Source organism: Oncorhynchus tshawytscha, linkage group LG31 (genome assembly GCF_018296145.1).
Source record: "Oncorhynchus tshawytscha isolate Ot180627B linkage group LG31, Otsh_v2.0, whole genome shotgun sequence".
NCBI lineage: Eukaryota > Metazoa > Chordata > Actinopteri > Salmoniformes > Salmonidae > Oncorhynchus > Oncorhynchus tshawytscha.
The window spans coordinates 30,162,314-30,178,774 of record NC_056459.1 but is presented as its reverse complement, the minus strand read 5'-3'; the positions used below and the strand labels follow the sequence as shown (position 1 = coordinate 30,178,774).

General features: G+C 45.0%; 1 protein-coding gene across 1 annotated transcript in view; it reads right to left on the bottom strand.

Annotated features, from left to right (window-relative positions):
* Positions 1 to 16,461, bottom strand: part of LOC112239707 (sorting nexin-13) — a 59,863-nt gene that overhangs the window by 28,275 nt on the left and 15,127 nt on the right. Inside the window, 12 exon segments of the mRNA XM_042309970.1 lie at positions 926 to 1,116; positions 1,343 to 1,442; positions 1,561 to 1,649; positions 1,845 to 1,983; positions 3,410 to 3,493; positions 4,196 to 4,284; positions 6,410 to 6,514; positions 6,657 to 6,769; positions 7,772 to 7,893; positions 12,814 to 12,903; positions 13,231 to 13,333; positions 13,753 to 13,865. Coding sequence (XP_042165904.1) covers positions 926 to 1,116; positions 1,343 to 1,442; positions 1,561 to 1,649; positions 1,845 to 1,983; positions 3,410 to 3,493; positions 4,196 to 4,284; positions 6,410 to 6,514; positions 6,657 to 6,769; positions 7,772 to 7,893; positions 12,814 to 12,903; positions 13,231 to 13,333; positions 13,753 to 13,865 — 1,338 coding nt within the window.

Here is a 16,461-nt window from a genome sequence, read left to right as displayed (position 1 = left end):
GTGTGTGTGTGTGTGTGTGTGTGTGTGTGTGAATGAGACGATGTGTGTGTGTGTGTGTGAGACGATGTGTGTGTGTGTGTGTGTGTGAATGAGACGATGTGTGTGTGTGTGTGTGTGTGTGTGAATGAGACGATGTGTGTGTGTGTGTGTGTGAATGAGACGATGTGTGTGTGTGTGTGTGTGTGTGTGTGTGTGTGTGTGTGTGTGAATGAGACGATGTGTGTGTGTGTGTGTGTGTGTGAATGAGACGATGTGTGTGTGTGTGTGTGTGTGTGTGTGTGAATGAGACGATGTGTGTGTGTGTGTGTGTGAATGAGACGATGTGTGTGTGTGTGTGTGAATGAGACGATGTGTGTGTGTGTGTGTGTGTGAATGAGACGATGTGTGTGTGTGTGTGTGTGTGTGAATGAGACGATGTTTGTGTGTGTGTGTGTGAATGAGACGATGTGTGTGTGTGTGTGTGTGTGTGAATGAGACGATGTGTGTGTGTGTGTGTGTGTGTGTGTGAATGAGACGATGTGTGTGTGTGTGTGTGTGAATGAGACGATGTGTGTGTGTGTGTGTGAATGAGACGATGTGTGTGTGTGTGTGTGTGAATGAGACGATGTGTGTGTGTGAATGAGACGATGTGTGTGTGTGAATGAGACGATGTGTGTGTGTGTGTGTGTGAATGAGACGATGTGTGTGTGTGTGTATGAATGAGACGATGTGTGTGTGTGTGTATGAATGAGACGATGTGTGTGTGTGAATGAGACGATGTGTGTGTGTGAATGAGACGATGTGTGTGTGTGTGTGTGTGTGTGAATGAGACGATGTGTGTGTGTGTGTGTGAATGAGACGATGTGTGTGTGTGTGTGTGTGTGTGTGTGTGTGTGTGAGTGAGACGATGTGTGTGTGTGTGTGTGAGTGTGATGGTGTGTGTTACCTTATCAGATAAGTACTGTTCATACACCCCTAGTGCTGCAGCCTTCAGCAGTCCTTTAGTGTCTCCTCCCTTCCTTCCATCCTTCTGCCATCCCTCCATCACCTCTAGTTGTTGCTGGGCTGTTACTCTGTAGCCCTCCACTGTCAGCCAGAAGAACAGCTCTGCCTGGGCCCCAGCCACCAGCATGTAGTCTATAGGAGAGGGTAGAGGTCAAAGGTTAGAGGTCAGACTCAGCTGTTACTCTGTAGCCCTCCACTGTCAGCCAGAATAACAGCTCTGCCTGGGCCCCAGCCACCAGCATGTAGTCTATAGGTGAGGTCAGGGTCAGGTGTGGGTTGTTACTTTGTAGCCATCTTGTCAGGCAAAATAACTCTACTTGCATGTCAGGACAGAGACAGTGTTGTGTGTGGTACTAACCCATAAAGAACTGCAGGGCAATGTTGTGTACCAGAATGTGCTCCAGTGGTATGATGCACAGCTTGCCCAAGTTTGCCGCTAGTTTCAGAGCATCCACCTCCTACAGTACACAGATGGAAACAAGAGAGAGAAAAGGTGAGAACAAGTGAAACAGAGAGAGTACGAGACGGTGTTTAGTAGGTGTTACGGTTAAACTCGTTTTCACTCCTATGTCGTACCTTCCCAGACTGTAGCCTCTGTATCCTGGTCTCACAGACCTTCTTCACAAACATCAGACTGTTGATCTGGTTCTTTATTACATTGATATCTGGGAGCGAGAGAGCAAGAGAGAGAAAGAAATGGAGGAAGGAGGAGGATAGGGAGAGTGGGATATGGAGAGGAGAGTTAAGTGAAAAATATGAATATTTTAGATTTTCAGGATTTTATGTATACTTTGTTAAGTGTGGGGTCATGCATGTCGCTCTGTGTGTGTGTGTCTCTGTGTGTGTGTCTGTGTGTGTACCGTCTCCTGCGGTGTCCAGTGATCGTAGGTACTGTAGTTCCTCCAGGGCCTTGTCTTTAACAGCCTCCAGTTCAGACACTCTGTCTGTCAGCTTCAAGATGTTCATAAAAGCCTCGTAGTTACAGCTAGAGTCCCGGATCTACACAGACAGGTCATAAAAGCCTCGTAGTTACATGCTCGAGTCCCGGATCTACACAGACAGGTCATAAAAGCCTCGTAGTTACAGCTCGAGTCCCGGATCTACACAGACAGGTCATAAAAGCCTCGTAGTTACAGCTCGAGTCCCGGATCTACACAGACAGGTCATAAAAGCCTCGTAGTTACAGCTCGAGTCCCGGATCTACACAGACAGGTCATAAAAGCCTCGTAGTTACAGCTCGAGTCCCGGATCTACACAGACAGGTCATAAAAGCCTCGTAGTTACAGCGAGAGTCCCGGATCTACACAGACAGGTCATAAAAGCCTCGTAGTTACAGCGAGAGTCCCGGATCTACACAGACAGGGTTCTCAATAGGTGCTCCAGCAGCTGTATTGATAACAGTTATTGATCTCTACCAACCACCCACAACTGGTTGATAAACTGGTTTATAATGATCATGATAGATTTTTTTATATTTTTTTTATATTTAATCCATAGAGTGGTCCTTCAGAGGAATGATTGTGGACATATATTTGACATTTTTTTACCCAAAAGCATAATAGATATAAGTTGGCATATTTATGATACTGTGACCACAGAACTAACATTTCTTCAAAAGAACAAGGTGCTACTAAGCACAAGGTGCTACTAAGAACAAGGTGCTACTAAGAACAAGGTGCTACTAAGAACAAGGTGCTACTAAGAACAAGGTGCTACTAAGAACAAGGTGCTACTAAGAACAAGGTGCTACTAAGAACAAGGTGCTACTAAGCACAAGGTGCTACTAAGAACAAGGTGCTACTAAGAACAAGGTGCTACTAAGAACAAGGTGCTACTAAGAAACGATGTGTGTCATATGAAGCGTTGCAGCTTGCTCTGTAATACGAGTAGTACATTGATTCCAATAACAATTTTCTTATATTAATTGATGAATATTGAAAAATATAAAAACATGAATATTGAAAACACAACTTTTTATTTGTCACATGTTTCAATAATTCGTTGAACACAGTAGAATCTAAAGTCATGGTCTTGAAAGGTGACGGTGCATAACGATGACACATTATGGAGTCTTAAAGAAGGCCTTGGTAACAAAATGTATATTGACTCTTTTTTTCTACTGTGTTATTGACTTGTTAATTGTTTACTCCATGTGTAACTCTGTTGTCTGTTCACACTGCTATGCTTTATCTTGGCCAGGTCGCAGTTGTAAATGAGAACTTGTTCTCAACTAGCCTACCTGGTTAAATAAAGGTGAAATATATATATATTTTTTATATTTTTCATATGACAATTCATTATTTGTCAATAAGACTTTTGGATACAAATGTCAAGCATACGTCAGCAATCCTTTCTCCAAAGGACCAGTCTATGGATAAAATCAGGTGAAAATCCCACAAATCCTGATATTATTACTGATACTGACCATCCAGATAACAAACTGGTTGATGTAATCAGGATCACTCAGCTGGTTGACCAGGGGAAGGAGAACGCCTCGCGCCAGAATCTCCTGGAACATGGACACAATCACATGACATCACCATCAGAATCTCCTGGAACATGGACACAATCACATGACATCACCATCAGAATCTCCTGGAACATGGACACAATCACGTGACATCACCATCAGAATCTCCTGGAACATGGACACAATCACATGACATCACCATCAGAACTGTATGGGTCCATAAACAAAAAAGAAACCACACACCCAGAGGCATCATTTCTGGTGGGCGGAGACTAACGCGGTGAGGCTTAAAACCGTTCTCTCTCACTTCTACCAACATGGCTCCTGCTGCACTAGGGGCGCTAAAACCCTAGACCACTTTTATTCTTCCCACAGAAATGTATACAAGGCCCTCCCCCACCCTTCCTTCAGCAAATCAGACCATGACTCCATCTTCCTGCTTACAAAAAAAAAATGAACTCAAACGGGAAGTACCAGTGAAGAGCTCAATACGAAGTGGTCAGATGAAGCAGACGTGAGGCTACAAGACAACAGCCTCTCCCTCAACGTCAATAAGTCCAAGGATCTGATCGTGGACTACAGGAGAAAGAGGGGAGAGCACGCCCCCATCCACATCGACGGGGCTATTGTGGAGCGGGTCAAGAGCCTTAAGTTCCTTGGCGTCCATATTACTAAGGACTTAGTGAGTGTGTGTGATTGTGTGTGTGTGATTGTGTGTATGTGTATGTGTGTGTGTCTCACCCTGAGGAAGTATCTCATGTTCTTGTTGTGGAAGTCTCCAGGAGGTAGTAACAGGTAGAGCAGCACCTCACACAGATCCCTGAGGAACCCTGAGACACACAGACACAAAGACAGACACAGACACACAGAGACAGACACACAGATACAGACACAGACACACAGAGACAGACACAGACACACAGAGACAGACACAGACACACAGAGACAGACACACAGACAAAGACACAGACACACAGACAAAGACACAGACACACAGAGACAGACACACAGAGACAGACAGAGACACAGAGACAGACACACAGAGACAGACAGAGACAAAGACAGACAGAGACAAAGACACACAGAGACAAAGACACACAGAGACAAAGACACACAGAGACAAAGACACACAGAGACAAAGACACACAGAGACAAAGACACACAGAGACAAAGACACACAGAGACAAAGACACACAGAGACAAAGACACACAGAGACAAAGACACACAGAGACAAAGACACACAGAGAAGTCAGCATCTGAATGTGAACCTTACGATAAACCCACACAGAGGTAAAAACGTGGAGCTGACACACAGCAACATGTTTTAGTAGAGGTGCTGACTAACGGAGAGAAAACTGGAGAAGTTACACACTTTATATATGCTCCCAACAATTAAAATGGGGTAAACATCATAACTAACGTTTTGGTTGACCCTGAAGAAGGCACCGCGATGCCAATGGTTGGTTATGAGGTTTACCCCATTGTCTTTCGTCCGATGGTGTCATTCTAACTGAACAAGCGTCTCCAGAAGCCATCTGTCTAGCAAATTGTGGAACTCATACCTAAAAAAAATAAAAATGTTGGTAATCTGCCTAACACTAGTTCGCAGGACTACCATAACTATGGAACACCGGCAGACTGACCCACTGGCTAGGGCTGCTACGGCAAACCATGTTCGGTCAGACTGACCTACTGGCTAGGGGGCTTCTAAACCATGTTATATCAGACTGACCCACTGGCTAGGGGGCTTTTAAACCATGTTCGGTCAGACTGACCCACTGGCTAGGGGGCTTCTAAACCATGTTCGGTCAGACTGACCCACTGGCTAGGGGGCTTCTAAACCATGTTATATCAGATTGACCCACTGGCTAGGGCTGCTACTGGCTAGGGGGCAAACCATGTTCGGTCAGACTGACCTACTGGCTAGGGGGCTTCTAAACCATGTTCGGTCAGACTGACCCACTGGCTAGGGGGCTTCTAAACCATGTTCTATCAGACTGACCCACTGGCTAGGGGGCTTCTAAACCATGTTCGGTCAGACTGACCCACTGGCTAGGGGGCTGCTAAATCATGTTCGATCAGTAGAGAAAACTTGTTCCCAGTTAGCAGCCCAGAGCTAATTTGTCTGAATAGCCATTACTGCAGCTAGTATGCCAGCTTGCTGATGATTTAGTAATGCACCAAAGTTATAGAGTTGTCCTCAGAAATCAGAAATGTATCGGAAATGTATCGGACTCCGATAGCTGGCACTGGTGACCCGCTACGTTGTAACATTTGGCCAACGCGAGGTCGCAGCTAGCACAGTCAGCTGCTGCGGAACTCGGTGCACTAAACAGGGCAGAACAGCAACTGTCTTATCATAGAAACATGAATTGTGCTGTAGCTAGAATCTTACTACACTAGCTAGCTACCTTGAGGGAGTATTTATTCAGAATGGAGTGTGTGAACTGGTGTTGGGTTAGCATCGCTTTTGTTTCATACAGAGACTGGCTCAGCTAACGAGAAAAATAGCTAGCTAGCCAATTGGTGCACATCTCAAAATACGAATACACATAATACTGATTCTACAACCACAATACTGCCTAGGTAGAATTAGGTAGTTAAGAGTTAATGAAAATATCAAAATTAGCTACCGTTTATAGCTTTTGGTAAGATTAACTCTGACTCACCTTGGTAACATTTTCGGAATTTATGACAGCGTATTGCAGCCAAACTACTTTTTTAATCTATCCCATGAGTGTTTGCGAGTTATCAGCCAGATCACAGTACGACGCCGTCTGCAATCTGACGTAAGACAATGAGGTTTACCGATTAAATTATTGCCGAATATATAGTGTTAAACTTTTTCTTTCTATTTAAAAACACACGCAGGAGGCTCAAAGGAGTTCCAAATGCCTTGGCGAGGTACAACGCGTGAACCTCCCTCGTTCTTCCGGGTGTGTGTGTGTGTGTACCTTCTTCATCCTTCAGGGAGGTGCAGACCACGTCTCTACAGATGTTCCTCTCCATCTCCACCTCCGCCTCAAAGAATGACTCCACCATCTCCTCCGACAAGTCCCCTAGAAACACACCACATCATCATCATCATCCTCATCACAATCGTAAACAACACCATATTCACAATCATCCACGACATCTTCGTAATAATCATCATCATGTCTAAGAGAGAAAGCGAGTGTGTGTGTGTGTGTGTGACCTTACTCTGTTTACTGTCCTCCAGTCTGTCTTGGGCCTTTCTGAAGACTCGAAGGTGAGTAGCAAAGTCATCCACCAGTCTGGTGGTCAAATAAGGCTGCCAGTCCACCTCTTTAGACCTGTATAACAGTGTGGTAACACAGTAGTAATAGGCTAGTTATGATGCAGTAATTAAGTAGTAGACTACTTAATGCAGTAGAGTAGTAATAGAATACATAAAGCAGTAGACTAGTTAAAGCATTCATTGAGAAGTAAGACTAGTTAAAGCAGTAATAGACTAGTTAGAGAGCAGTAATAGACTAGTTAAAGCAGAGTAGACTAGTTATAGACTACTTATAAAGCAGTAAGACTAGTTAGAGTAGTAGACTAGTTATAGCACAGTACTAGACTAGTTAAAGCAGTAATATACTAGTTATAGAGTAGTAAGACTACTTATAAAGCAGTAATAGACTAGTTAGAGTAGTAGACTAGTTATAGAGCAGTAATAGACTAGTTATTTTTTTAAATCTTTATTTAACCAGGCAAGTCAGTTAAGAACAAATTCTTATTTTCAATGACGGCCTAGGAACAGTGGGTTAACTGCCTGTTCAGGGGCAGAACGACAGATGTGTACCTTGTCAGCTCGGGGATTCGAACTTGCAACCTTTCGGTTACTAGTCCAACGCTCTAACCACTAGGCTACCTGCCGCCCCTACACTCTAACCACTAGGCTACCTGCCGCCCCTACACTCTAACCACTAGGCTACCTGCCGCCCCTACACTCTAACCACTAGGCTACCTGCCGCCCTACACTCTAACCACTAGGCTACCTGCCGCCCCTACACTCTAACCACTAGGCTACCTGCCGCCCCTACACTCTAACCACTAGGCTACCTGCCGCCCCTACACTCTAACCACTAGGCTACCTGCCGTCCCTACACTCCAACCACTAGGCTACCTGTCGCCACAGTAATAGTAGTAGTTAGCCGTAATTGAGTAGTAAACTTATAATGCAGTAGAGTGGTAATAGACTACATAAAGCCGTAATAGCCTAGTTAGACTAGTTAGAATAGTAATAGACTAGTTATAATGCAGTAATAGAGTAGGTATAAAGCAGTAATGTAGTTGTAATAGAATATTACCGTGTGGAGAACTGTACCAGAGCATTCTGGACCGTCTGTCTGATTTCCAGCAGAAAAGAATCATCCTCACTCAGAGTGTAATACCAGTACTGGATATAATCTCTCAAAGCAAACTGGATGACCTGGAGAGAGGGAGAGAGAGAGTGTGTGTGTGTGTGTGTGTGAGAGAAAGAGTGAGAAACAGGCCAGTCCTTATTGTTGCTGATAACTCCATGTTCATTGTACTAGAGCTGAGCGATACGAGAAAAAAAAAATCCATATACAGTGAGCACCATAATTCATTGGACAGTGACCATTTTATTTTGGTTCTGTACTCTAGCACTTTGAGTTTGGAAGGATACAATGACAATGAGGCTGAAGTGCAGACTGTCAGCTTTAATTTAAGGGTATTTTCATACATATCGGATGAATCGTTTAGAAGTTATAGAAGCTCATAACTTCATTGCCATTGTATCCTTCCAAACTCAAAGTGCTAGAGTGCAGAACCAAAATAAAATGGTCACTGTCCAATGAATCATGGTGCTCACTGTAGAAGCCGTTTTACGGACTCCTGATAAATTAAACCATTTTGTGTGTTTCTTTGATGCTCATCTTATAAAAAGGAAAACTCCAAACAAACGCCATCTTTTGGTATTCGTTTCATTAGTCCATTGTTGATATAGTCTCAAAATGTTTTGCATGTCAGCAATCAAGTTTCAAATACATATAACCTTCAAAATACAGAAATAAAGCCGGTATGATTCATTTTGCATTATATGATGCCAACTCCACCATACCGGCTGTATTCTGAAAGTTATAAATCTTGAAAATGTCTCCGCCATCACTTCCTATGACCAAAAAAGGCTTCTGGACATCAGAACAGCGATCACGAACCTCGAAGATGTCTACTTCAACGAGTGGGCAGCCCTGGACATTCTGCTCACTCCGGACCATGCCCTAATCCCCAGGACTCAGACTCCCAAGACTGTCTTATCAACGGGACCTGAAGAACTGTAATATTCTGTGATTCTCGTAGTCTTGGCTAGACAAGAACATGGGATAATATATACCCGTTTCTTAATGCATGGTCTCAACAGACAGCAGCCTCGGGTAAGACTAAGTGGGGAGGGGTGTTTCTTCATGCATGGTCTCAACCAGACAGCAGCCTCGGGTAAGACTAAGTGGGGAGGGGTGTTTCTTTATGCATGGTCTCAACCAGACAGCAGCCTCGGGTAAGACTAAGTGGGGAGGGGTGTTTCTTCATGCATGGTCTCAACCAGACAGCAGCCTCGGGTAAGACTAAGTGGGGAGGGGTGTTTCTTCATGCATGGTCTCAACCAGACAGCAGCCTCGGGTAAGACTAAGTGGGGAGGGGTGTTTCTTTATGCATGGTCTCAACCAGACAGCAGCCTCGGGTAAGACTAAGTGGGGAGGGGTGTTTCTTCGTTAAGAGCAGCTGGTGCACGACCTCTAATGTTAAGGAAGTCTCAAGTTTTTGCTTGCTATAATACCTGATGATAAGCTGCAGACCATACGATTTACCAAGAGAGTTTACAGCTTTTATATATATATATATACATATATACTAAACGAGGGTTGGTTGTTTATCAAGAAATCCGACACATGCGCAACTATGCGGCAAAACAGTCAGATTGGTAGACTTGACAACATGTAAGCTATATTTTGTCTCCATTGTTTATTGAAAACATGAATAAATGTGCTGAATTAGCACTTTTTGTCTCTGAAATAGACTGTTACAGCAAAATTTTGCCATGTTAGCATTGACATGAAATCAGTAGCAAAACTAGACATTGTATCTAGAACAAGATGAAACGAGCTGAAATGAGTCACGATTCCCCACATGTCCTGTTTCTTGTCATTCTTGCTAGCAATCTGGCAATCCAGAATCACAACAACACGCTGATTTCTGCCCCATGGAAGTGGGCACATCATTTGTGACATTGTCAGCTAACCAATCTATAGTGCGTTAAAAGGGGAAGGAAAACACTAGGCTTTAGAACACCAGCTAACTCTAAATCTAACCCATCTATGAGGCCTTAAAGGGGAAGGGAAACACTAGATTTTAGAACGCCAGCTAACTCTAAATCTAACCCATCTGAGGCCTTAAAGGGGAAGGGAAACACTAGGTTTTAGAAAGCAGGCTAAAATACACATCCACACACTTCTCGTGGCCGGTGATTTTAAGGCAGGGAAACTGAAATCCGTTTTACCTCATTTTTACCAGCATGTCACCAAGTATAGGCGACAAAACTCTAGATCACCTTTACTCCACACACAGAAACCCATACAAGGCTCTCCCTCGCATTCCCTTTGGCAAATCTGACCATAACTCTATCCTCCTGATTACTGCTTACAAGCAAAAACAGGAAGTACCAATGATGCGCTCAATACGGAAGTGGTCCGATGAAGCGGTTGCTAAGCTACAGGACTGTTTCACTAGCACAGACTGGAATATGTTCCGGGATTCATCTGATAACATTGAGGAGTTTACCACATCTGATAACATTGAGGAGTTTACCACATCAGTCACCGGCTTCATTAATATGTGCATCCACGACATTGTCCCCACAGTGACCGTATGTACATATCCCAACCAGAGGTCATGGATTACAGGCAACATCCGCACTGAACTAAACACTAAAGCAGGGTTGCCCAACCCTCTGGCTGGAGAACTACCATCCTGTGGGTTTTCAGTCCAACCCGAATTTAACACACCTGATTTTACTAATTAGCTACTCAACAAGACCTTAAGTAGCTGAATCCGATATGCTAAATTATGGTTGGACTGAAAACCTACAGGACAGTAGATCTCCAGGAAGAGGGTTGGGCAGCCCTGGGATAGAGCTACCACTTTCAAGGAGTGAAACACTAATCTGGATGCTTATAAGAAATCCCACTATGACCTCCGACGAGCCATCAAACAGGCAAAGCATCAATACAAGACTGAATCCTACTACGCTGGCTCTGACAATTGTCGGACGTGGCAGGGTTTGCGAACTATCAGGGATTACAAAGAGAAACCTAGCTGGAAGCTACCCAGTGACGCGAGCCTACCAAATGAGCTTAATGCCTTCTATGCTCACTTCGAGGCAAGCAAAAATGAACCATGCATGAGAGCACCAGCTGTTCTGGACAACTGTGTGATCGCACTCTCTGTAGCCGATGCGAGTAAAACATTTAAACAGCTTAACAGACGCGAAGACAGATGGATTACCAGGACATGTACTCAGGGCATGCACTAATCAGCTAGAAAGTGTATTCGCTGACATTTTCAACCTCTCCCTGAACCAGTCTGTAATAACTAAGTTTCAAGTAGACCACCACAGACCCTGTGCCCAATAACGCCAAGGTAACCTGTCTAAATGACTATCGCCCCGTAGCACTCACATCTGTAGCCAGCAAGTGCTTTGAAAGGCTGGTCATGGCTCATAACACCATCTCAGACACCCTGGACCCACTCATATTTGCATACAGCCCCAACAGATCCACAGATGATGCAATCTTTATTGTAGTCCACACTGCCCTCTCCCACCTGGATAAGAGGAACACCTATGTGAAAATGCTGTTCATTGACTACAGCTCAGTGTTCAACACCATAGTGCCTTCCATCACTAAGCTCAGGTCCCTGGGACTAAACACCTCCCTCTGCAACTGGATCCTGGACTTCCTGACAGGACTCGCCCAGGTGGTGAGGGTTGGCAACAACACAGCCACATTGACCCTCAACACAGGGGCACCTCAGGGGTGTGTGCTTAGTCCCCTCCTGTATTCCTTGTTCACCCACGACTTTCGTGGCCACGCACGACTCCCAACACCATCATTAGGTTTGCTGACGAAACGACGGTGGTATGCCTGATCACCATCAATGATGAGACAGTTTTTTTTCTGGGCCGGAACATACTTGTAATCTGCAGACTGCAAATTGACCGCAAGAAGCCCAAACAGATGACTAAGACAATCATTTCAAACCTTGCTTACATTTGTATACAATCACGTCACTATTATGCATAGGAATACTTGGGAACAGATTTACAAAAAGTGTGGTGCCAAGACAACAACCTTTCCCTCAACGTCAGCAAGACAAATAAGCTGATCGTGGACTACAGGAAACCGAGGGCCAAGCACACCTTCATCCACATCGATGGGACTGTGGTGGAGCAGGTTGAGAACTTCAAGTTCCTTTGTATGTTACTATTGAATTAGCATGGTCCACACACACACACCAACCCAATCGTGAAGAGGGCAAAACAACACCACTGAAGAGATTTGGAATGAGGCCTCAGATCCTCAAAAGGTTCTACAGCTGCACCATTGAGAGCATCTTGACAGGCTGCATCGCCGCCTGGTCTGGCAACTGCTTGGCATCCGACCACAAGGTGCTAGAGAACAGCCTAGTGTGTACGGCCCAGTACATCACTGGGGCCGAGCTCCCTGCCATCCAGGACCTCTATAGCAGGCAGTGTAGACTCCAGCCACCCAAGTCATAGACTGTTCTCTCTGCTACCGCAAGGCAAGAGGTACCGCTGAACCAAGTCTGGAACCAACAGGACCCTGAACAGATTCTACCCTCAAGCCATAACAATATTAAATAGGTAACCAAATAGTTAGCCGGACTATCTGCATTGACCCACTTTGCACTTGATTTAATTTTTGCATTGAAAAAGGTCATTTTCAGAAACAGTCATATGCTTGTGCTTGTCAGAATGCATCTCTCCCTCCTCCATGTGTCACAGTGGGGAGAAGGAGTGAGAGTCAGCAGCCGATAGTGAAACAGGGACAGGGCAGATACTTTAATAGCCGGAATCAGCGTAACGCATAGGCTACTAACGATGACCAAATCATGTTTTTAGAACAATCAATCTACAAGAACGGAAATGACAGACGTAAGCACAAAATCAACCCTCTATCCAACTTGGTCACAGTTGGATAGAGAAGAAGAAGAAGCTAGTAGGCAGAAAGTGACTCATCAGGCCGTCATCACTGTGCTCCCTCTCTGTTTGTTTTCACACACCCATTCTTCATCCTTCTGTTGAGTCACTAACCTGTTGAAGAGGCTCGTCTATGTAGTTGGAGCCAGTCAGTCTCCTATCTATCTGTATAGGTTTCGGCTCCAGCCTCATCTCATCCAATGTCTGGGTGAGGGGAGAGAGGGAGAAGGGATAGTTATGCGCACGTGCGTGCGTTTGTGTGTGTATGCGCGTGTGGATCCTGCCTTCAGTATACCAGTTTGTGTGTGTGTATGATCCTACCTTCAGTATACCGTGTGGATCCTACCTTCAGTATACCCCAGTTTGTGTGTGTGTATGTGTGTGTCAGTGTGTGTGTGTGTGTGTGTGTGCAGCGCGTGTGGATCCTACCTTCAGTATACCCGTTTGTGTGTGTGTGTATGCGCATGTGGATCCTACCTTCAGTATACCCGTTTGTGTGTGTGTGTGTGTGTATGCGCATGTGGATCCTACCTTCAGTATACCCGTTTGTGTGGCCGGAAGATAGGAGTGTTCACACCTCTCTAGATGTCTCTCTGAGTTGGTTTTCCCAAACAACAGAGTGACCGCAAAACCACTGGTGAGGAGAGAAGGGGGGGTGAGGTGAGGAGGTGAGGAGAGGAGGTGAGGAGAGGAGGTGAGGAGAGGAGGTGAAGAGAGGAGGTGAAGAGAGGAGGTGGAGAGAGGAGGTGGAGAGAGGAGGTGAAGAGAGGAGGTGAAGAGAGGAGGTGAAGAGAGGAGGTGAAGAGAGGAGGTGAAGAGAGGAGGTGAAGAGAGGAGGTGGAGAGAGGAGGTGGAGAGAGAGGGAGGGTGAGGGCGAGGACAGGGGCGAAGAGAGGAAGGGTGAGGGCGAAGAGAGGGTGAGGGCGAAGAGAGGGAGGAAAGGAGAAGGGAGAGAACAAGTAAACCAGATTAAGACAACAAAGACATCCCATTTCATATGAACACATCTATAAATGACTTCATAACTGAAAAACTTGTTGTACACACACTCACCCTCCTACGAAGCAGAAGATATAGAAGGCCAGGTAGAAGACAGCGAAGGGTCCAAAAGTGATGAGAAACAGCACCACTCCTAGACCCCCCCATCCCCACACAGACAGACTGGCCTACAGAGAGACAAAGACACTAATTCACTTTTGTTTATTAGCTATTTCACTTGCTTTGGCAATGTAAACGTGTTTCCCATGACAATGCAGCCCTTTGAAATGAGAGCGTGCGCGAGAGAGAGAGAGAGATCGAGAGAGAGCGAGTGAGTGAGTGAGCACAGGAGAGCCGGTGAGTGGGTTCACGTATAGTAACAAATCAGCAACAATATCACATTTTAGCTACATAACACTAAAGAAAGTCAGATGTAATGTGATAGAGAGAAAGTGGGGAGGAGGGAGGAAGAGAGAGAGAGAGGGGTGAGAGAGATAGAGAGTTCCTCATCTTCAGGTTTCCTGGTATTGTCAGAGCAGGAAACAAATAAATTCTAACTGCTGACCTCACCGCTAATGGCGTTAGCTCTCTCACTGCATCCTAACCCGGTCTCATACAGTTTACAGGCTCACGCTAACAAGCTAACTGCTAATGCTATGTCTAGCATTGCAACCTGTGACCCAGTCTCAAGCTAACAAACTGCTAATGCTATCCTAGCGTTCTCCCTGCATTCCGACCTTGTCTCACACAGCCTACAGTACAGGCTAACACTAGCAAGCTAAAGCTAGCAGACTGTCTACGTAACCCAGTCTCAGGCCAATACTGGCACATATCATACATGCTAACAACCTACAATGAGTTAATTCATTACCTCGGGTGATTAGCCTACATCTGAGGGATCATTCAGGCTACGTGAAAGACAGCCAGGCTAACAGCTAAAGCTGGTCCCAAATCTATTCTGCATGAGGATTGTCTTCCAGAGGCTCTAAATTAGTTTAGTTTACATTCATTTTTTAGTTGACATTATTCTGATAGTTTTCTGTGAGAGGTAAACGTTCCAGGAGTGCTAGATGAGGTGATACGGGGGCAGCAGGTAGCCTAGTGGTTAGAGCGTTGGACTAGTAACTGAAAGGTTGCTAGATCTAATCCCAGCACTGACAAGGTAAAAAATATGTTGTTCTGCCTCTGAGCAAGGCAGTTAACCCACTGTTCCCAGGCTGTCATTGAAAATAAGAATTTGTTCTTAACTGACTTGCCTAGTTAAATATATATATTTTTTTAATACGGGTGAGACAGGTGTGTGTGTTTTTATTTTTTTTTCACCTTAAATTTAACCAGGTAGGCTAGTTGAGAACAAGTTCTCATTTACAACTGCGACCTGGCCAAGATAAAGCAAAACAGTGTGACAAAAACAGAGTTACACATAAACAAACGTACAGTCAATAACACAGTAGATAAGTCTAAATATACTGTGTGCAAAATGTAGTGAGATTAGGGAGGTAAGGCAATATATAGACCATAGTGGCAAAATATTTACAATTTAGCAATTAAACACTGGAGTGATAGACGTGCAGATGATGCGCAAGTAGAGACACTGGGGTGCAAAAGAGCAAAGAAAAAGACAATATGCAGATGAGGTAGTTGGGTGGGCTATTTACAGATGGGCTATGTACAGGTGCAGTGATCGGTTAGCTGCTCTGAAAGCTGATGCTTAAAGTTAGTGAGGGAGATATAAGTCTCCAGCTTCAGTGGTTTTTGCAATTGGTTCCAGTCATTGGCAGCAGAGAACTGGAAGGAAAGGTGGCCAAAGGAAGAATTGGCTTTGGGTGTGACCAGTGAAATATACCTGCTGGAGTGCGTGCTACGTGTGGGTGTTGCTATGGTGACCAGTGAGCTGAGATAAGGCGGGGCTTTACCTATCAAAGACTTATAGATGACCTGAAGCCAGTGGGTTTGGCAACGAATATGTAGCGAGGGCCAGCCAACGAGAGCATACAGGTCACAGTGGTGGGTGGTATATGAGGCTTTGGTGACAAAAACAGATGGCACTGTGATAGACTACATCCAGTTTGCTGAGTAGTGTCAGGGGCTATTTTGTAAATGACATCTCCAAAGTCAAGAATCGGTAGGATAGTCAGTTTTGCAAGGGTATGCTTGGCAGCATGAGTGAAGGGTTAGGGTTAGTTGCTTTGTTGCGAAATAGGAAGAAGATTCTAGTATTCATTTTGAATTGGAGATGCTTAATGTGAGTCTGGAAGAAAAGTTTACAGTCTAAACCAGCAAGAGCGATATCATTGATGTATACAGAGAAAAGAGTCGGCCCGAGAATTGAACCCTGTGGCACCCCCATAGAGACCGCCAGAGGTCCGGACAACAGGCCCTTCGATTTGACACACTGAACTCTAAGAAGTAGTTAGTGAACCAGGCGAGGCAGTCATTTGATGGCAGGGGTGTTGAGTCTGCCGATAAGAATGCAGTGATTGACGTAGTCGAAGGCCTTGGCCAGGTCGATGAAGATGGCTGCACAGTAATGTTTCTTATCGATGGCGGTTATGATATAGTTTAGAACCTTGAGCGTGGCTGAGGTGCACCCATGACCAGCTCGGAAACTAGATTGCATAGCGGATAAGGTACGGTGGGACTCAAAATGGTCGGTGATCTGTTTGTTAACTTGGCTTTCGAAGACTTTAGAAAAAAGGCAGGGCAGGGTGGATATAGGTCTATAACAGTTTGCGTCTAGAGTGTCTCCCCCTTTGAAGAGGGAGATGACCGCAGCAGCTTTTC